General features: G+C 39.9%; 1 protein-coding gene across 1 annotated transcript in view; it reads left to right on the plus strand.

Annotated features, from left to right (window-relative positions):
• kcnn3 (potassium intermediate/small conductance calcium-activated channel, subfamily N, member 3) overlaps positions 1 to 23,827 on the plus strand; it is a gene marked incomplete at both ends in the record, with an annotated part of 167,423 nt that overhangs the window by 90,828 nt on the left and 52,768 nt on the right. The window contains 3 exon segments of the mRNA XM_080767326.1: positions 9,757 to 9,927; positions 13,747 to 13,872; positions 23,782 to 23,827. The exon segment at positions 23,782 to 23,827 is cut by the window's right edge and continues 76 nt beyond it. Coding sequence (XP_080623452.1) covers positions 9,757 to 9,927; positions 13,747 to 13,872; positions 23,782 to 23,827 — 343 coding nt within the window.

Genomic DNA, 23,827 nt, shown 5'->3' on the forward strand with positions numbered 1-23,827 from the left:
CAACTGCACGCACACACGGCACGCACGCACACTGCATGCACCACGCACGCACGCAACAAAAACCACACACGCAACGCAAGTAACAGCCTTTTCCTTATTGTAATCATAAGCTTCCTCACCAGTGTCGACTAAAATCAAAACCACATTTTTAGTTTATTCCTAGTCTTTTCTTTCGCATAAATTTCCATTCAGTTTTAGTCATATTTAAGTCATAGTTTATAGTCATAGTTTCAGTGTGAGTTCGTCGTGACGTAATAATGCCTGATTTGACACTTTCATGTATTCTGAGAACAGCAGATCTATAAAGCTCAAGGGCATCCCGCTGCGCACGCTCTGTGAGCTTGTAGATCTGCTCTTTTCAGAGCGCAACAACGCCCGAGAGCAACCCCTCCCCGAGTGCTCCACTCACGCGCAGTCCGCCCACAGCGCACGGACACGCACACAAGCACACACACACATACACACAGACACAGCCACACACATACAAACACACACACCACACACACACACACACACAGACACACACACGCTCTCGGAGGGTGGGAGAGGAGGGGACTTCCCGTAACTAAGGGCTTCCTCTGTAACCAGCCAACCGCATGCACGGCAATTATAGGAACACAAACAACATCAACAGAGGAGGGTTAGGGGAGGGTGTGGGGGGGGGGGGGGGGGTGGAGGGGTAACCCCGACAACGGCAAACATTCACTGCGTGCACGTTAAGCAATGTGCTCGTTTAGCAGCGTGCTCGTTAGCGAGCGTGCTCGTTATAGGAGCGAGGAGGTGTGATTGGGGATAATTACAGAGCCTGACTGAATGAGAATGACTAAACAATATACACTGTATGAAGGATGTGTCCTTTAATGACTAATCAATATACACTGTATGTAGGATGTTGTCCTTTAATGACTAAACAATATATACGTCTGTAGGATGTTGTCCTTTAATGACTAAACAATATATACTGTCTGTAGGAGTTGTCCTTATAATGACTAAACAATATACACTGTATGTAGGATGTTGTCCTTAATGACTAAACAATATACACTGTCTGTAGGATGTTGTCCCTAATGACTAAACAATAAACTGTATGTAGGATGTTGTCCTTTAATGACTAAACAAGATATACAGTCTGTAGATGTTGTCCTTATAATGACTAAACAATATATACTGTCTGTAGGATGTTGTCCTTTATAATGACTAAACATATATACTGTATGTAGGATGTTGACCTTAATGACTAAACAATATATACTGTCTGTAGGATTTTGTCCTTTATAATGACTAAACAATATATACTGTCTGTAGGATGTTGTCCTTTAAAATGACTAAACAATATATACTGTCTGTAGGATGTTGTCCTTTAATGACTAAACAATATATACTGTCTGTAGGATGTTGTCCTTTATAATGACTAACAACATATACTGTCTGTAGGATGTTGTCCTTTAATGACTAAACAATAAATACTGTCTGTAGGTGTTGTCCCTAATGATAACACAATATATACTGTCTGTAGGATGTTGTCCTTAATGACTAAACATATATACTGTCTGTAGGAGTGTCCTTTAATGACTAAACAATATATACCTGTCTGTAGGATGTTGTCCTTTAATGACTAAACAATATATACTGTCTGTAGGATGTTTCCTTTAATGACTAAACAATATATACTGTTGTAGGATGTTGTCCTTTAATGACAAAACCAATATATACTGTCTGTAGATGATGTCCTTTAATGACTAAACAATATATACTGTCTGTAGGATGTTGTCCTTATAATGACTAAACAATATATACTGTATGTAGGATGTTGTCCCTTAATGACTAAACATATATACTGTCTGTAGGATGTTGTCCCTAATACTAAACAATATATACTGTATGTAGGATGTTGTCCTTTAATGACTAAACAATATATACTGCTGTAGGATGTTGTCCTTTATAATGACTAAACAATATATACTGTCTGTAGGATGTTGTCCTTTATAATGACTAAACAATATATACTGTCTGTAGTATGTTGTCCTTTAATGACTAAACCAATATATACTGTCTGTAGGATGTTGTCCTTTATAATGACTAAACAATAATATACTGTCTGTAGGATGTTGTCCTTTAATGACTAAACAATATATACTGTCTGTAGGATGTTGTCCTTTAATGACTAAACAATATATAACTGTCTGTAGGATGTTGTCCTTTATAATGACTAAACACATATATACTGTATGTAGGATGTTGTCCCTTAATGACTAAACAATATATACTGTCTGTAGGATGTTGTCCCTAATGACTAAACAATATATACTGTATGTAGGATGTTGTCCTTTAATGACTAAACAATATATACTGTCTGTAGGATGTTGTCCTTTATAATGACTAAACAATATATACTGTCTGTAGGAGTTGTCCCAAATGACTAAACAATATATACTGTCTGTAGGATGTTGTCCTTTAATGACTAAACAATATATACTGTCTGTAGGATGTTGTCCTACTAATGACTAAACAATATATACTGTATGTAGGATGTTGTCCTTTAATGACTAAACAATATATACTGTCTGTAGGATGTTGTCCTACTAATGACTAAACAATATATACTGTCTGTAGGATGTTGTCCTTTATAATGACTAAAACAATATATACTGTATGTAGGATGTTGTCCCTTAATGACTAAACAATATATACTGTCTGTAGGATGTTGTCCCTAATGACTAAACAATATTTACTGTATGTAGGATGTTGTCCTTTAATGACTAAACAATATATACTGTCTGTAGGATGTTGTCCTTTATAATGACTAAACAATATATACTGTCTGTAGGATGTTGTCCCTAATGACTAAACAATATATACTGTCTGTAGGATGTTGTCCTTTAATGACTAAACAATATATACTGTCTGTAGGATGTTGTCCTACTAATGACTAAACAATATATACTGTATGTAGGATGTTGTCCTTTAATGACTAAACAATATATACTGTCTGTAGGATGTTGTCCTACTAATGACTAAACAATATATACTGTCTGTAGGATGTTGTCCTTTAATGACTAAACAATATATACTGTATGTAGGATGTTGTCCTTTATAATGACTAAACAATATATACTGTCTGTAGGATGTTGTCCTACTAATGACTAAACAATATATACTGTATGTAGGATGTTGTCCTTTATAATGACTAAACAATATATACTGTATGTAGGATGTTGTCCTTTAATGACTAAACAATATATACTGTATGTAGGATGTTGTCCTTTAATGACTAAACAATATATACTGTATGTAGGATGTTGTCCTTTAATGACTAAACAATATATACTGTATGTAGGATGTTGTCCTTTAATGACTAAACAATATATACTGTATGTAGGATGTTGTCCTTTAATGACTAAACAATATATACTGTCTGTAGGATGTTGTCCTACTAATGACTAAACAATATATACTGTCTGTAGGATGTTGTCCTACTAATGACTAAACAATATATACTGTCTGTAGGATGTTGTCCTTTAATGACTAAACAATATATACTGTCTGTAGGATGTTGTCCTTTAATGACTAAACAATATATACTGTATGTAGGATGTTGTCCTTTAATGACTAAACAATATATACTGTCTGTAGGATGTTGTCCTTTAATGACTAAACAATATATACTGTCTGTAGGATGTTGTCCTTTAATGACTAAACAATATATACTGTCTGTAGGATGTTGTCCTTTAATGACTAAACAATATATACTGTCTGTAGGATGTTGTCCTTTAATGACTAAACAATATATACTGTCTGTAGGATGTTGTCCTTTAATGACTAAACAATATATACTGTATGTAGGATGTTGTCCTTTAATGACTAAACAATATATACTGTATGTAGGATGTTGTCCTTTAATGACTAAACAATATATACTGTATGTAGGATGTTGTCCTTTAATGACTAAACAATATATACTGTATGTAGGATGTTGTCCTTTAATGACTAAACAATATATACTGTCTGTAGGATGTTGTCCTTTAATGACTAAACAATATATACTGTCTGTATAGGATGTTGTCCTTTAATGACTAAACAATATATACTGTCTGTAGGATGTTGTCCTTTATAATGACTAAACAATATATACTGTATGTAGGATGTTGTCCTTTATAATGACTAAACAATATATACTGTCTGTAGGATGTTGTCCTTTAATGACTAAACAATATATACTGTCTGTAGGATGTTGTCCTTTATAATGACTAAACAATATATACTGTCTGTAGGATGTTGTCCTTTAATGACTAAACAATATATACTGTCTGTAGGATGTTGTCCTTTATAATGACTAAACAATATATACTGTCTGTAGGATGTTGTCCTTTAATGACTAAACAATATATACTGTCTGTAGGATGTTGTCCTTTAATGACTAAACAATATATACTGTCTGTAGGATGTTGTCCTTTAATGACTAAACAATATATACTGTCTGTAGGATGTTGTCCTTTAATGACTAAACAATATATACTGTCTGTAGGATGTTGTCCTTTAATGACTAAACAATATATACTGTATGTAGGATGTTGTCCTTTAATGACTAAACAATATATACTGTCTGTAGGATGTTGTCCTTTAATGACTAAACAATATATACTGTATGTAGGATGTTGTCCTTTAATGACTAAACAATATATACTGTCTGTAGGATGTTGTCCTTTAATGACTAAACAATATATACTGTATGTAGGATGTTGTCCTTTAATGACTAAACAATATATACTGTCTGTAGGATGTTGTCCTTTAATGACTAAACAATATATACTGTCTGTAGGATGTTGTCCTTTAATGACTAAACAATATATACTGTCTGTATAGGATGTTGTCCTTTAATGACTAAACAATATATACTGTCTGTAGGATGTTGTCCTTTATAATGACTAAACAATATATACTGTATGTAGGATGTTGTCCTTTATAATGACTAAACAATATATACTGTCTGTAGGATGTTGTCCTTTAATGACTAAACAATATATACTGTCTGTAGGATGTTGTCCTTTATAATGACTAAACAATATATACTGTCTGTAGGATGTTGTCCTTTAATGACTAAACAATATATACTGTCTGTAGGATGTTGTCCTTTATAATGACTAAACAATATATACTGTCTGTAGGATGTTGTCCTTTAATGACTAAACAATATATACTGTCTGTAGGATGTTGTCCTTTAATGACTAAACAATATATACTGTCTGTAGGATGTTGTCCTTTAATGACTAAACAATATATACTGTCTGTAGGATGTTGTCCTTTAATGACTAAACAATATATACTGTCTGTAGGATGTTGTCCTTTAATGACTAAACAATATATACTGTATGTAGGATGTTGTCCTTTAATGACTAAACAATATATACTGTCTGTAGGATGTTGTCCTTTAATGACTAAACAATATATACTGTATGTAGGATGTTGTCCTTTAATGACTAAACAATATATACTGTCTGTAGGATGTTGTCCTTTAATGACTAAACAATATATACTGTATGTAGGATGTTGTCCTTTAATGACTAAACAATATATACTGTCTGTAGGATGTTGTCCTTTAATGACTAAACAATATATACTGTATGTAGGATGTTGTCCCTAATGACTAAACAATATATACTGTATGTAGGATGTTGTCCTTTAATGACTAAACAATATATACTGTATGTAGGATGTTGTCCTTTAATGACTAAACAATATATACTGTATGTAGGATGTTGTCCTTTAATGACTAAACAATATATACTGTATGTAGGATGTTGTCCTTTAATGACTAAACAATATATACTGTCTGTAGGATGTTGTCCTACTAATGACTAAACAATATATACTGTATGTAGGATGTTGTCCTTTAATGACTAAACAATATATACTGTATGTAGGATGTTGTCCTTTAATGACTAAACAATATATACTGTCTGTAGGATGTTGTCCCTAATGACTAAACAATATATACTGTATGTAGGATGTTGTCCTTTAATGACTAAACAATATATACTGTCTGTAGGATGTTGTCCTACTAATGACTAAACAATATATACTGTCTGTAGGATGTTGTCCTTTATAATGACTAAACAATATATACTGTCTGTAGGATGTTGTCCCTAATGACTAAACAATATATACTGTATGTAGGATGTTGTCCTTTAATGACTAAACAATATATACTGTCTGTAGGATGTTGTCCTACTAATGACTAAACAATATATACTGTCTGTAGGATGTTGTCCTTTAATGACTAAACAATATATACTGTATGTAGGATGTTGTCCCTAATGACTAAACAATATATACTGTATGTAGGATGTTGTCCTTTAATGACTAAACAATATATACTGTATGTAGGATGTTGTCCTTTAATGACTAAACAATATATACTGTATGTAGGATGTTGTCCTTTAATGACTAAACAATATATACTGTATGTAGGATGTTGTCCTTTATAATGACTAAACAATATATACTGTCTGTAGGATGTTGTCCTTTATAATGACTAAACAATATATACTGTCTGTAGGATGTTGTCCTTTCTAATGACTAAACAATATATACTGTCTGTAGGATGTTGTCCTTTAATGACTAAACAATATATACTGTATGTAGGATGTTGTCCTTTAATGACTAAACAATATATACTGTCTGTAGGATGTTGTCCTTTAATGACTAAACAATATATACTGTATGTAGGATGTTGTCCTACTAATGACTAAACAATATATACTGTATGTAGGATGTTGTCCTTTAATGACTAAACAATATATACTGTCTGTAGGATGTTGTCCCTAATGACTAAACAATATATACTGTATGTAGGATGTTGTCCTACTAATGACTAAACAATATATACTGTATGTAGGATGTTGTCCTTTAATGACTAAACAATATATACTGTCTGTAGGATGTTGTCCTTTAATGACTAAACAATATATACTGTCTGTAGGATGTTGTCCTTTAATGACTAAACAATATATACTGTATGTAGGATGTTGTCCTACTAATGACTAAACAATATATACTGTATGTAGGATGTTGTCCTTTAATGACTAAACAATATATACTGTATGTAGGATGTTGTCCTTTAATGACTAAACAATATATACTGTATGTAGGATGTTGTCCTTTAATGACTAAACAATATATACTGTATGTAGGATGTTGTCCTTTAATGACTAAACAATATATACTGTATGTAGGATGTTGTCCTTTAATGACTAAACAATATATACTGTATGTAGGATGTTGTCCTTTAATGACTAAACAATATATACTGTATGTAGGATGTTGTCCTTTAATGACTAAACAATATATACTGTATGTAGGATGTTGTCCTTTAATGACTAAACAATATATACTGTCTGTATAGGATGTTGTCCTTTAATGACTAAACAATATATACTGTCTGTATAGGATGTTGTCCTTTAATGACTAAACAATATATACTGTATGTAGGATGTTGTCCTTTATAATGACTAAACAATATATACTGTCTGTAGGATGTTGTCCTTTAATGACTAAACAATATATACTGTATGTAGGATGTTGTCCTTTAATGACTAAACAATATATACTGTATGTAGGATGTTGTCCTTTATAATGACTAAACAATATATACTGTATGTAGGATGTTGTCCTTTATAATGACTAAACAATATATACTGTATGTAGGATGTTGTCCTTTAATGACTAAACAATATATACTGTATGTAGGATGTTGTCCTTTAATGACTAAACAATATATACTGTATGTAGGATGTTGTCCTTTAATGCCTAAACAATATATACTGTATGTAGGATGTTGTCCTTTAATGCCTAAACAATATATACTGTATGTAGGATGTTGTCCCTAATGACTAAACAATATATACTGTATGTAGGATGTTGTCCTTTAATGACTAAACAATATATACTGTCTGTAGGATGTTGTCCTACTAATGACTAAACAATATATACTGTCTGTAGGATGTTGTCCTTTAATGACTAAACAATATATACTGTATGTAGGATGTTGTCCTTTAATGACTAAACAATATATACTGTATGTAGGATGTTGTCCTTTAATGACTAAACAATATATACTGTATGTAGGATGTTGTCCTTTAATGACTAAACAATATATACTGTCTGTAGGATGTTGTCCTTTAATGACTAAACAATATATACTGTATGTAGGATGTTGTCCTTTAATGACTAAACAATATATACTGTATGTAGGATGTTGTCCTTTAATGACTAAACAATATATACTGTCTGTAGGATGTTGTCCTACTAATGACTAAACAATATATACTGTCTGTAGGATGTTGTCCTACTAATGACTAAACAATATATACTGTATGTAGGATGTTGTCCTACTAATGACTAAACAATATATACTGTCTGTAGGATGTTGTCCTACTAATGACTAAACAATATATACTGTCTGTAGGATGTTGTCCTACTAATGACTAAACAATATATACTGTCTGTAGGATGTTGTCCTACTAATGACTAAACAATATATACTGTCTGTAGGATGTTGTCCTTTAATGACTAAACAATATATACTGTATGTAGGATGTTGTCCTTTATAATGACTAAACAATATATACTGTCTGTAGGATGTTGTCCTTTAATGACTAAACAATATATACTGTATGTAGGATGTTGTCCTTTAATGACTAAACAATATATACTGTATGTAGGATGTTGTCCTTTAATGACTAAACAATATATACTGTATGTAGGATGTTGTCCTTTAATGACTAAACAATATATACTGTCTGTAGGATGTTGTCCTTTATAATGACTAAACAATATATACTGTATGTAGGATGTTGTCCTTTAATGACTAAACAATATATACTGCATGTAGGATGTTGTCCTTTAATGACTAAACAATATATACTGTCTGTAGGATGTTGTCCTTTATAATGACTAAACAATATATACTGTATGTAGGATGTTGTCCTTTATAATGACTAAACAATATATACTGCATGTAGGATGTTGTCCTTTATAATGACTAAACAATATATACTGCATGTAGGATGTTGTCCCTAATGACTAAACAATATATACTGTCTGTAGGATGTTGTCCTTTAATGACTAAACAATATATACTGTATGTAGGATGTTGTCCCTAATGACTAAACAATATATACTGTATGTAGGATGTTGTCCTTTAATGACTAAACAATATATACTGTCTGTAGGATGTTGTCCTTTAATGACTAAACAATATATACTGTATGTATAGGATGTTGTCCTTTAATGACTAAACAATATATACTGTCTGTAGGATGTTGTCCTTTAATGACTAAACAATATATACTGTATGTAGGATGTTGTCCTTGACGGGCCAAAAACCTCCTATCTCTGAGTTAAAACATTTTGGTTTTCTTCTCTTTCTTCCTTTCTTTAAAAAAAATCACACCTGTGTGAAGTGTTTCTCCCATCTATGCACCTGTTGGGGGGGTGTGTGTGTGTGTGTGTGTGTGTGTGTGTGTGTGTGTGTGTGTGTGTGTGTGTGTGCAGGGGTAAAGGTGCTACGTTGCGTTGTTGTTAGCCCTGCTCCAGTGCGTTAGCGAACTCACTGACACACCTAAAATATTACATTGCAATCGAATTGTTATCGCAATAATTGGCATAAATAGACATAAATATGACATTTCGTCCATATCGCGCAGCCCTAAATCAACGCCCATATTAACCCCCCCTCCTCCCTCCTCCTCCTCACAGCTGTTCGTCATCGACAACGGTGCGGACGACTGGCGCATCGCCATGACGCTGGAGCGGGTGCTGCTGATTGGCCTGGAGCTGCTGGTGTCGGCCGTGCACCCGGTCCCCGGGGACTTCAAGTTCCAGTGGCGCGCGCGCCTCGCCTTCTCCTACGCCCCGTCACAGGCCGAGGTAACGTCTGATGATTGTTGTCATTTATCATTTATGTATTATAATGTTCACCCTCTTCACACGCACGCACGCACACACACACACACACACACACACACACACACACACACACACACACACACACACACACACACACACACACGCTGCACCGCCAACTCCACAAAGTGTGAGCTTCTCCGGAGAAACAGCGGAGCCATCACGATTTTTCTTATTCCTTCCAAATCTTAGTTACATCAATATTGCTCTCATAAAATAGTTGGTTTGTGCACCAAGTATTAATTAAGATTATAAAGATAAGAAATAAGTGATTTTGACTGCCAGGGACTTTCCCCATCCATTTCCCGTGATCGCGGTGGTTTGACTCATATCGATATATAAAGAATCTGCTGCCGTCAAATTATTACAAATTGTTTATTTACAGTTGTGACGACACAGAGATAACTCTCTGACAATATCGCTGAGACAGTTTATTTATTGTTGGACCACAATGCTTACAGTATAGAGCACCGAAGTCCTGACGTAACTCGCTCATCCCGACGATTCCCCTGGTTCGCGGAAGTAATTTCTCTATGGAGAATAACATGGGGTGATCTTAATATCGTCTACTATAAGCGTTGTGGTCCAAAAATAAACAAGCTGTCTCGGCAGTCAGTCACTCATATATGATACAGTCTGCTTCTAGCGAAAATCTAACTAATTCAGCAGCAGTAACATTAGCGTTTTCTCTCAGTCAGTTGATTCTTCATATCCATATGAGTGAAGCGGCCGGGGTGACATGTTTATTTTTCAAACACAGTTGTTATATGAGGCGATCTAAAATCGCCTCAATGGGGATTTCAATGCAACTAAACAAATACATGAACCTGGGGACTGACGCCCTCTACTGAAAGTGACGTCAGACTTCGGGGCTCTATATGAGACAATTTTAAATTAAACTTCTAGGGCAGTACTTTAATGAAGTGACTTTTTATTCCGGTAGAGTTATGTGTCAACCCTGCGGTCGCTCGTCTCCTTTAAGGCGTCTCACTGGTTTATAATATATTATAATTATTTTCTTGTTTTTCTCCCATGTGTCTTGTTTAGTTTTTGTCTATAACTAAGTTGCTCTTCAAAAAGGGTAGGCCTTGGGCTGCAAGCCTATATTTACATAATTTATTTATAGAAGACATTTTTGTAGAATCAGTGTCAGCTCATAACCCATTCTGACCGGGAACTCATTTTGGCGTCAGCATCATGTTATGCTTTAGCTATTGAAAAATAGCAGATCTACAAGCTCATAGCGCGCCACCGAGTGGCGCGCTACGAGCTTGTAGGTCTGCTATTTTTTGAAAAATCGAAGAACGACTGACATTTTTTAGAATCTGATCTCAGGTCAGAATGGGTTAATCAGACCAGTGTGTGTCCAGTGGAAACCTCGTATGAATCTGATCTCAGGTCAGAATGGGTTAATTGGGATAAACTCTTCATCATGGATTCATGAGATGTTAAAAAAAACTCAACTAAAAGCAAGTCTTGCATATCTGCGCTGCAGCGAAAATAGCCGGACTACAAGCTTTCAATGGCGTGCGTCTGCGTCTGCGTCTGCGTCTGCAACTCATTGAGAACTTGTAGATCGTCTATTGTCGGTATAAGATTAGAACATTTGAAGTGGTCAAACTATAGCAGTGTTATGTTTAGAAGCATGTTCCATAAAATTGTATATAGCTCACGGATAATTCATGAAAAGCAAAGGTTGAAGCTGAAAGTCTGTGAATACACACAATACAACATAATCAATCAAAATTGACTTTATTTCACATTCTCAATTTGTTTCTTTTTTTAAATATGCAGATGACACAACTGTCGTTGGCTATATTAAAAATGGTGACGAATCAGCCTACAGGGCCGAGGTGGCAGCCCTCGTAGACTGGTGCACTGATAATAACCTTATCCTAAACCTGGCTAAGACCAAAGAAATTATATTTGATTTCCGGAAAAAGGGGATTATGCCCCCATCCCTGGTTATCGACGACCAGCCTGTCGAAATGGTCGACAGTTTTAAATTCCTTGGCACCAATATATGCTGCTCCCTGAAATGGGAAGTTAACACTAGTAACATCTTGAGTAAAGCCCACCAGAGGCTTCACTTCCTACGCCTCTTAAAGAAGTTCGGTGTGCCGCCTCACAGCTAGAAGGTCCTGGGTTCGATTCCCGCTCGGGGCGCTGTGGGTGCTGGCGGTGTGTTTCCTCCTCCGCGTCATCAGTGCCCATACCCGAAGGTGGGGTTGGCGAAAGGGCCTTTCTGTGTGGAGTTTGCATGTTCTCCCCGTGTCCCCTAGGGTAGATACCCTCACAAAAACATGCAGTAATCCTGGTCTCTAAACTGCCTCCCCCTGGCCAGCCGGGGCGCCTGATGGAGGGGAAAGGAACTGGTTGGAATAACGTGTTCCTTCCATGCGCTATGTCCAACCAGGGAATCTCCCCCCTGTCAGGTGTAAAGGAGCAACTTGGACACTCAAGCATGAAGGAAGCATGAGTTAAGTCTGTTGCTCTCCCCAGGTTGGCGGAGGGTGTGTAGAGCCCAGGATCACATTAGATGATTGACACAGGGGTGAAAATGGGTTACAAAATCGTGGGATAAAATAATATATTAAAAAGAAGTTCGGTGTGACTGGGGAGGCGTTGGTTCACTTCTACAGAGCCACTGTGGAGAGTGTCCTCGTCTTCTCAGTCACAGTGTGGTATGGAAACACCACCGACTTAGAGAGGAAACGGCTGGAAAGGGTGGTACGCACAGCGTCAAAAATCACTGGCCTCGACCTCCCATCCGTCTCCTCTATCTACAGTGTAGATAGAGGAGACGGATGGGAGGTCGAGGCCAGTGAAAAAAAGTGTATGGTGTAGATTCTACACCATACACTTTTTTTTTTTTCCTTTTTTTTTTTATCCCACGATTTTGTAACCCATTTTTCACCCCTGTGTCAATCATCTAATGTGATCCTGGGCTCTACACACCCTCCACCAACCTAGTCCCCATATATGGGGGACAAGGGGAGACCAACCTAGTCCCCATATATGGGGGACAAGGGGAGAGCAACGGACTTGAACTCATGCTTCCTTCATGCCTGAGTGTCCAAGTTGCTCCTTTACAACCTGACAGGTGGGAGTTTCCCTGGTTGGACGTATATAGCGCGTGGAAGGAACACGTTATTCCAACCAGTTCCGTTCCCCTCCATCAGGCGCCCCGGCTGGCCAGGGGGAGGCAGTTTAGAGACCAGGATTACTGGATTATTAGTGTTTTTTGTGAGGGTATACCTACCCTAGACATGTCTTTTTAATCCCTGCTCCTTGTCGCCCCCTCCAGGCCGACCTGGACATGGTTCTCAGCGTGCCCATGTTATGTTTTAATCCCTGCTCCTTGTCGCCCCCTCCAGGCCGACCTGGACATGGTTCTCAGCGTGCCCATGTTATGTTTTAATCCCTGCTCCTTGTCGCCCCCTCCAGGCCGACCTGGACATGGTGCTCAGCGTGCCCATGTTATGTTTTAATCCCTGCTCCTTGTCGCCCCCTCCAGGCCGACCTGGACATGGTTCTCAGCGTGCCCATGTTATGTTTTAATCCCTGCTCCTTGTCGCCCCCTCCAGGCCGACCTGGACATGGTGCTCAGCGTGTTATGTTTAATCCCTGCTACTTGTCGCCCCCTCCAGGCCGACCTGGACATGGTTCTCAGCGTGCCCATGTTATGTTTTAATCCCTGCTCCTTGTCGCCCCCTCCAGGCCGACCTGGACATGGTGCTCAGCGTGTTATGTTTAATCCCTGCTCCTTGTCGCCCCCTCCAGGCCGACCTGGACATGGTGCTCAGCGTGCCCATGTTCCTCAGGCTCTACCTCATCGCCCGGGTCATGCTGCTGCACAGCAAGCTGTTCACAGACGCCTCGTCGCGCAGCATAGGGGCCCTCAACAAGGTGAGTGAGTGCGTGTGTGCGTGTGTGCAACTGTGCGTGCGTACGTGCGTACGTACGTACTCAATTTGAAAACCTATCCGTTTAAAAACAATTGTGTAAAAGAATTTGTGTTGATAGCTGGGAGCAAAATGGTTGATCAATGGGTAAACAGTGAACACGCCTACATTCTCACCTCTGTCTGTGAACCTGTACTTGATACCTACACTTTGAATGTAACTTGGTCAGTCAGTATGGCCAGCCACTATACCTTGTGGCTGGTCAAAGCCAGCGTGAGCCTATAGCTGTGATGCTGTAACACCGGGAACATCTCTGATCTGCTGCCTGCCGTCTCACATTTTCTCTCCTGCATATGGTATGAAATTATACCACAAGATCCCGTGATCTTGTGTGGCCAGATGTTATTCCCTGGGGTCTAGTATAGGACTATAGTAAATAATAATAAAGACATTTAAAACTTATATTTAGCCACTTGTTTGAATTCTATACGCTAAAACGAAAGAATACAGCAAATGAAAATAAATAAACACTCATCTTTTACTTTCTCTATAATAACAACCTAAAACAGGCTGCAGTTGCGTCATGACTGTCATGATAATCATCATGGCAGTCATGTTTCAGGGCTAGGACCAGAGCTACTTGAGTCTAAGCTTTTTAAACTCATTAGAAACGTATAAAGACAATGAATATAGAAAATATTAAATATACATGAAGAAGGGAGACCATTGGAATCCAGACCACTCGTATCTGTTCTCATTGTAGAAAACCACACAATAATGGAATTTGGAATACCCAATTATATAAGCCAATGTGGCCGACTAAGGCTAAACTCTAAAGGAAGCAGCCCAATAACGGCTCCTCATTAAGGCCTTTGGGAGGCTCTGTCTGGAGTGTGTGAATCTAATTGGCCTCCCTTTGGAGTAACGCTCTGTCCCCAGCACCCCCTCCTTTTAGGGGGTTTCCAACTTCAATCCCCTGGAACCTCAAAGTGCTGACTGCATGACCCACAGCATTAAAATGTCTTGCAACAGAAGACTACTTCTCATCATTATTCCGAATGGAACTTTTATGCTCTGAGAACCTAGTCTTGATTGCCCTGATTGGGGCCACAAGGGCATTTCAAAAGGTATACCACATATTTAGTTTAGCAAAGAATTGCAAAAAAAAGAAACTGAAGTAATTCAACACAACAAAGAGTTCTTTGCCGTGCAACAAATAGTTGAGATTCTTTCTAGACTGAAAGAGGGAAAAGTTAAAATGACCATCGCTGAAGTGCCCTTGAGCAAGGCATTGAACGAACCCCTACCATGAAATGTTCTATGAGCAGGGTGTGGCTGTATCGAGCATCAAGAGTTTAGTCCACTTCCCTGCAGGGTAAACAAAGAACTTTGCTTTGCTTTGCTCCCTTCCCTTTGGAGTGACACGCAAAATGCACATTTCAGTTGGACTTCTTATACAGGAACAGAACAGAGGGCACAGCTATTTGTGGGCAGCTCCCCTAAAGACAAAGACCGTCAGAAAGCATGTCTCCGCGTGATTGACACTTCAGCCCGCAGCCTCAGTTGTAAATATAGCCGACCTGCTGCGATCTTTATAATGGATCAACGTTGGCCAGGTGAACACCCTGGGGGCGCCGGGTAAAGCTCTGGCTGGTCACTGTCGTGTAATTTCATCACATTTACACTGACTAATTAAAACTACTTGAGACAAAAGGCTTGAGCAAACTGCAAACTGTAGTCAAAGGCACCGGACGATCAGTTGAAGAAAAGCAGGCAGAGAGAGAGGAACTGAAGTGTTGTTGACCATTTATTGCAACCGAGACCAAGACAGAGAGCTTCGCCTTAGACCCTGAGCCTGGAGCTCAGGGCTCCATAGTTCTGACCGCTGGCGGCGGCCAGTCAAGACTCTCTAACATTGTATTTTACAGACATTATATACAGAGTCACATCAAACAGTTGAGTTCTAGGTGTGATAGAGATTTAACATAGAAATAGCAGATGCATACAGAGTGATGTCTGCAAGGGCCTCTCGTTGAGACAATAGTATGCTAAATTTCCTATCACACCTATAGCAGAGCCAGGTTACTTGACTATGCGTGAACCTTGCAGTCAGTCAGACTAGACATTGACCTACTTAGCATCACCTTAGCAGTGACCAAATGTATAGTCGGACATTTGAACATAGCTTATATATGAATATCATGAAATATGGATACCACATCACGACATGCTGACCAGCTGAGAGACGGGCGCTTTAGAGAGAGATCGCCCCCGCAAAGGAGTATCACGGCAGAAAAATGTGAAATGTTGGTTCATCGATATTCATCAAAACACAATTATGGAGATACGAGGTTTCTGCCCGACAGCAACGCTAGAATAGATAAGAATAGAATATGGAATCATACCCCATAAAGCACTATAGTGTCTATTTAAAACACAGAGGTGTTTTTGCCTGGGGAGCCATATTTTGACAGCAGAAACTGCCTGTCATAATTCCACCCTATTCACCCTATCTAAGTATTTGACGGTATTAGGATGTTGATATTCATTTGGTATTCATCCTTATAGGGCCCCAAATCACACCTTAGAAAGCATGAGTGTCTATTTCAAACACAAAGTGAAGACTAGGGAGTCATATTTTGACAGCAACAACTGCCTGTCATAATATCACTCACCTCCCTATCTAAGTATTGGACAGTAGTAAGATGTTGATATTGATTTTGTATTCATCTTTAGGGCCCAAAATCATACCCTATAAATGAACACAAACATTGAAGACAAAAGTGAGGACTCGAAATGTGATTGGCCGGCATGATTGGGTGGGAGATGGGCCATTGGTTGAGAATGTGATGACGTGATGACAAAAACCTTTTTTTTTTAAATGTCACAATCCCTTTAAATATAATTTTGGGGGGTCCGTGACATTAAACATTTTGACATTAGACTTTATAGAACTAAGCCTCAGGTCCTAATGGAGTTCAGAGAGCGTGAAAAAGCCTTTTGGCTTCAAAGACTGAGAGATTCTCATCGGAAGGACAGAGATATCTCTTCATGGCAGCTTATTGAGCTGTGAGCTGTCAGCTGTGGGCAGCACGCTATCTGAAACCCATTCCAGTGAAGTGTGCTCCTTATACCCCAATGCAATACCTGGAACCATTTGCTCACATTGCCAACACACTTAACCCATTTTGACCTGGGAACGATTCTGCAAAATGTCTTCTAAATCCTGACTGTTTTCTTGAAAAAGCGATGTTTTTCTATATGTCAGTCGTTCTCAAACACTTTCATGTCACTTTTCACGATTCTTCAAAAATAGCAGACCTACAAGCTCGTAGCGCGCCACTCGGTGGCGCGCTATGAGCTTGTAGATCTGCTATTTTTCAATGGCTAAAGCATAACATAATGCTAACACCAAAAGGGGTTTAAGGCTTCCACTTCCATGGTTACTTTGTAGATTTAGAGTATTTAGTATATATTACAAAACATACCATATGGAGCGTGTCTTGAGTGTACAGGGTTTGATGAGGTCAGATCAACATAATGGAATGTCAGAGCAGGTCAGCTCCATATATGGAGATCTAAGGGTGGCAGCGGGGGTGCGTTAGGGAATGTTCCCCTTCATTGTCAACGGCATTTGACAGACAGACAGACGGACAGACGGCAGGACACACACGCACGCACACACACACACGCACACACACACACACACACACACACACACACACACACACACACATACACACACACGGACACACACACACACACACACACGGACACACACACGGACACACACACACGGACGGACGGAGTGCAAAACATTGTCTCCCCATGCCTTCGGCCTGGTGGAGACAATGACGCACATGTACTTGTGTAACACGTGAGATTAAATAAGCCTATATTTACCTCTTTGAATAGTTATTTTATTGTATCATTTATTCATTACACTGTCGCAAACCACACCAGGGTTTCCTATAATACCGCTGAAAGAAAAATGAGGCTAATAATGGTCATGATGACACATAATGTAATGTAATTACAGACAGATGTACTTTACTGTTCTCCCTGAACATGATGGCAGCAGTCATATCATATTTCTAGGACTTTCAGCATCAAACAGCTTCCATTAACCAATTCTGACCTGAGATCAGATTCTAAAAATGTCTTCTATACATCCTGACAGTTTTCATTCTGACCTGAGATCAGATTCTAAAAATGTCTTCTAGGTCAGTCAGTCGCTCTTCGATTTAAAAAAAAATAGCAGACCTACAAGCTCGTAGCGCGCCACTCGGTGGCGCGCTATGAGCTTGTAGATCTGCTATTTTTCAATAGCTAAAGCATAACGTGATGCTATAACACCAAAACGGGTTCCCGTTCAGAATGGGTTAAGAGGATTCCGTTTAACCCCGGTGACATTTGGAGGAACACGGACAGACTTCCTCAGAAGTCTCTGTCTTCTTCTCTATAATCCTGCTAAGGTTTTCAAAGAGAGAGAGAGAGAGGAGAGGGCCACGCATTTGACAATTCACCAGATTATGGTTCCAGATAAACCTTCCATTATGAGGTCCCCATGTTGGGGGGCATGGCATTTTATTGCTCTGTTTCTTTTTATGTTGAAATTTATAAACACGTTTTCTAAAAGGCCGAACATTATTATCTATCGCCCCTTGTAAGCTTGTAGATTTGGTAGATTGATTGAACGATTAATTATTTCATAAATGTATTCGTTCACTCACTCACTCACTCACTCACTCACTCACTCACTCACTCACTCATTATTTTGTTCATTCATCTATTCATTCATTCACTTGTTTATCCTTTCATTCATTAGTCTTTAGCCATTTCGTACTGCTAGGCTGTTGTTATTTGTCCGTCATCGGCTTAAAAAAACAGTTTGTGAAGCCGTTTCCTATAATCTCCTCATGGTACCAGTACAGTAGCCTATACAGTGTTTAACTTTGGGATGTGGACTGTGTCTTGTTCGTCCTTCTTATTCGGATAATCCTATTCATTGACACAGTTGGCAATTTAGTTTGTATTTCTTTTTTTGCCAGCTGTCCTTGCTGCGTTGTGACGGGCAGCTGCAACGGGCGTTTAGCGTGTTTCGTCCATATGCAACAAGGCTGCGTTTAGCGTGTTTTATGTGTATGGAACTATTCGTCCATATGCAACGGGGCTGCGTTTAGCGTGTTGTATGTGTATGGAACTATTCGTCCATATGCAACGGGGCTGTGTTTAGCGTGTTTTATGTGTATGGAACTATTCGTCCATATATGCAACGGGGCTGCGTTTAGCGTGTTGTATGTGTATGGAACTATTCGTCCATATGCAACGGGGCTGCGTTTAGCGTGTTGTATGTGTATGGAACTATTCGTCCATATGCAACGGGGCTGCGTTTAGCGTGTTTTATGTGTATGGAACTATTCGTCCATATGCAACGGGGCTGCGTTTAGCGTGTTTTATATGGAACTATTCGTCCATATGCAACGGGGCTGCGTTTAGCGTGTTTTATGTGTATGGAACTATTCGTCCATATGCAACGGGGCTGCGTTTAGCGTGTTTTATGTGTATGGAACTATTCGTCCATATGCAACGGGGCTGCGTTTAGCGTGTTTTATGTGTATGGAACTATTCGTCCATATGCAACAGGGCTGCGTTTAGCGTGTTTTATATGGAACTATTCGTCCATATGCAACAGGGCTGCGTTTAGCGTGTTTTATATGGAACTATTCGTCCATATGCAACGGGGCTGTGTTTAGCGTGGATTATGGAACTATGGAATGGTCCATGTTATGCTGCTGAGAGAACACCAGCCCTCTCCGGTTGGGGATGAGCTTGTGGCGTCGGCTATAGATCCTGAGATGAGTTAACGAGGTGATAATAAGCCTCCGTCAGGCGTTATATTGTTTTGATTGTGAAGCCAGATAATGAAAAGGAATACTGGATATGTTTCATAGATAGCTCAGTCCTCTCCTCTCCTCTCCTCTCCTCTCCTCTCCTCTCCTCTCCTCTCCTCTCCTCTCCTCTCCCCTCCCCTCCCCTCCCCTCACACATGTCTGATAGCTGGGAGCGGATCTCTCCTAATGCACTTGGAGAGGCAGCGTGAAATTGGGACAGGAAATTGCTCGCGTCTGAAACAGGGCGTTAAAACAGGGCCGAGCCAAAACGAGGACGGAATATAAAGTCACACAAAGGCGTGTTGGTCGAGCCTCCGTTATAGTAATGACTGGCAGTTGTAAGGAGGATAATTGAGGGAGCAGAAGGCCAGTGTAGATAGAGTCAGAGGAGTCAGAGAGTCATTGGAACATTGGAGGGTCTGCTGAGCTTTTTTTCTTTTCTTACTCTGACATGTGCCTTTAGTCTCTTAACACAGTGTAGAGAGAGAGAGAGCACATCTCTGTGGATAATTATCCACAGTCATTTCCCTACATGGACCGTGGTCTCACCCAAACACGGCGAGATACCACGGAATTGCAATTCCGTGGTATAAATACACTCCTAGAAAACCCCCCAAAATCCGTACCTACATATTGACACTGAAATCCTCCCCATAGACACACGATGACGGACAGCGTTGTGAAGGTCAGTATAGAGTTTGCGTGTGGAATAACGTGTTCCTTCCACGCGCTATACGTCCAACCAGGGAAACTCCACCCTGTCAGGTGTAAAGGAGCAACTTGGACACTCAGGCATGAAGGAAGCATGAGTTAAGTCCGTTGCTCTCCCCAGGTTGGCGGAGGGTGTGTAGAGCCCAGGATCACAGTAGATGATTGGCACAGGGGTGAAAAATGGGTTACAAAATCGTGGGATAAAAAATATATATATAAAAAAAAAACAGCAATTTAATTTCCCCATCTCAGCGCGCCTGATTGTGTGCCCAAAAGAACAGATCTGCAAGCTGTCGACACGCAATCGAGCGGCATGTTGATAGTTTGTATGTCTGTTATTTTGGTTAGGCAACGCACATTACGCGTGGTGTATGTGGGTCTGAGAGGCAATCATTAATGTAGGCCTACAGTAAGCCTAGTAGAATTATAGCCAAGTTGACAGTTGTCATAATATTGTATAGCTCTGTTCTGGACTGTTGCACAACGTTAGCCAACGGTGATTGGTGATGACGAAGTTGCACTTTGTTAACGAGGACAGTGTTGGACATGCTGCGTCCCTTCAGAGGATCGCTGCTGCTTTGAGTCAAAGATGTTTACTCGCCCCTGGCTGGAAATGGCTGGAAACCGTTAGAATGTTGGAAATGGAACGTGAGTTATACATAAATCCTTTATTTCGGCGATTAGTCCGTTCACATTAGTCCGTCCCTTCGATAACATTTATTGCCATATAGTGGCATTTTTCTTTTTCCTGAGTTAGGGTATAAGGGTAACCTGACGCTGCCAGATGAGGGCGGTATTGGGGAAACATATTCCCCAACACAACACTCATCTGGGATCTCTGACGGAGTTGAGCCCTGAGTCAGATCTGCTTCGTACCGAACCAATCAGCGTGAGCTATGTGCGAAACCGGATGTGAAGCTATATAGACACGTCAATATGATTGGTTGTGTTTGCACGCCCACACGGTGATAGACAGACTATCAGGTGAGAACTCTAGGCAGTCCCTGTTCTGTATGTGGACTTTAATAAAAGGCACAGAAAGTTGGTTAATGCAATTGCAATGAGACATTTCTGTTTGGATGTAGTAAAAAAGTATCGTTTTTTTTGGCCACTCCAGGCGTTCCCGCATAACTTAACCCATTCTGACCGGGCACCCATTTTGGTGTTGGCATCATGTTATGCTTTAGCTATTGAAAAATAGCAGATCTACAAGCTCATATCGCGCCACCGAGTGGCGCGCTACGAGCTTGTAGGTCTGCTATTTTTGAAAAATTCGAAGAACGACTGACATTTTTAGAATCTGATCTCAGGTCAGAATGTGTTAATCAGACCAGTGTGTGTCCAGTGGAAACCTCGTATGAATCTGATCTCAGGTCAGAATGGGTTAACAGAGACCGTAACTAAACAGGTTCATTCATCTGCTGTTTAACCATCCTCGCTCTAGGTTTGTCATGCATCAATCAGCACACACACACACACACGCACACACACGCACACACACACACACACACACACACACACACACACACACACGCACACACGGTTCGCTGTAATTACTGCAGCAGAGGCTCAGGTTTGCTTCGGCGAGTTAATTAGCCTGAAGTCGAGTGACTGCACTTCAGTTCACCGAGATGCGTGTGCGTCACTTAGCCTGCGTGTGCACGTGTGCGTGCGTACGTGTCTGTCTGTGTGTGTGTGTGTGTGTGTGTGTGTGTGCGTACGTGTCTGTCTTTGTGTCTGTGTGTGTGTGTGCGTGCGTGCGCGTGTTTTCTGAGTGCACTTTATCATGCTCGGTTAATGGAGGCTATTTAAACTAGAATTAAGAGTTGATGGTGTCAATTAGGAGGAGCAGAGCCATATTTCCATATTTATTTTAAGGGTTTAGTAGGAACGAGCTGTTATCTTTGCCTCCGTGTGGAAGCCTTTGTACTCTTTCCAACCAAAACTAGATACAAAAATGTCACTTTCGTGATGAAATGGTGCCAGAAATTACCGCTATGTGTTCCACAAGCTTCATATCGTGGAAAACGTGTATGTCCAAAACGGCTAAATGAAGGTTTCATGGCATTCATTTTAAATGTTTTTTATTTTTCGTTTTTCTGTTTTATAACCTCAATTACACCCCAAAAACCTGAACTTTTAACATTCAGTGGATTTACTGTGCGGTCTGGAGTTTTCTCTGGGGTTTGGAGAAAAAAAAAAAAAGTCTCGTTCGTTATCCGAATCAACCAGACAAATCACTCCAAACCAACTACGAACGGCCATGCACCACCACCCACACCCTGGGGTAAACCCACTCTATAGACACCACCACCCACAGCCTGGGTAAACCCACTCTATAGACACCACCACCCACAGAACGGAGAAAGAGCTATCAATCTGTCCATCCTTTCCGTGTTTCCGGGCCGGGTGAGCTTCCCCGTGTTGAGTCCAATTAAGCCGCTGCAGGCTCCACTCCTGGTGGTGCCCTTAAATCCGTCAATTCCTTTAAGTTTCAGCTTTGCAACGAGTCGGCATCGTTTATGGTCGGAACTATATACGCTTTAGCTCTGACACTTATTTCAGACTCTAGTATGTGAAGAGTCTGCCTGTGCTAATAACCCATTCTGACCTGAGATCAGATTCTAAAAAATGTCTTCTACATCCTGCCAGTTTTCTGAAAAAGCTATGTTTCTATGTCGGTCGTTCTTCCGATTTTTCAAAAATAGCAGACCTACAAGCTCGTAGCGCGCCACTCGGTGGAGCGCTATGAGCTTGTAGGTCTGCTATTTTTCAATAGCTAAAGCATAACATGATGCTTAACACCAAAAGGGGTTCCTGCCCCAAAATGGGTTAACTCATTCTGGGAAGAAAAAAAACAGTTTTTCTCCTCTGGTGAAAAGCTGGAATTTGCGCGATGGCAGGCTCTCAGTCAAATCTGGTCACAAATGGCGCACACTCAGACTTTTCCAGGGACAAGGTCAAGTCATGCCACAGACACAAGTATGTGTGTGTGTGTGTGTGGACATATTGATGACCCCTATAGCTGTCTTTATAAGATTATCTTTTTCATAATATGCCTTGAATTTACCAGTAAATTTGTTTTTAATCCACTTTTTATACCCTCAATTAAAATTGTATTCAAAAGTAAAACTAAATCAATGTGTGTGTGTGTGCGTGCGTGCTTGCGTGCGTGTCCGTGTGTGTGTGTGCGTGTGTGTGTGCGTGCGTGCGTGCGTGCGAGCGTGCGTGCGTGCGTGTGTGTGTGTGTGTGTGTGTGTGCGTGTGCGTGTGCGTGCGTGTGCGTGCGTGCGTGCGTGTCTCCCCAGGTGCACTTTAACACCAGGTTCGTGATGAAGACCCTGATGACCATCT

Source organism: Protomyctophum bolini, assembly GCF_963924005.1.
Source record: "Protomyctophum bolini genome assembly, chromosome: 7".
NCBI lineage: Eukaryota > Metazoa > Chordata > Actinopteri > Myctophiformes > Myctophidae > Protomyctophum > Protomyctophum bolini.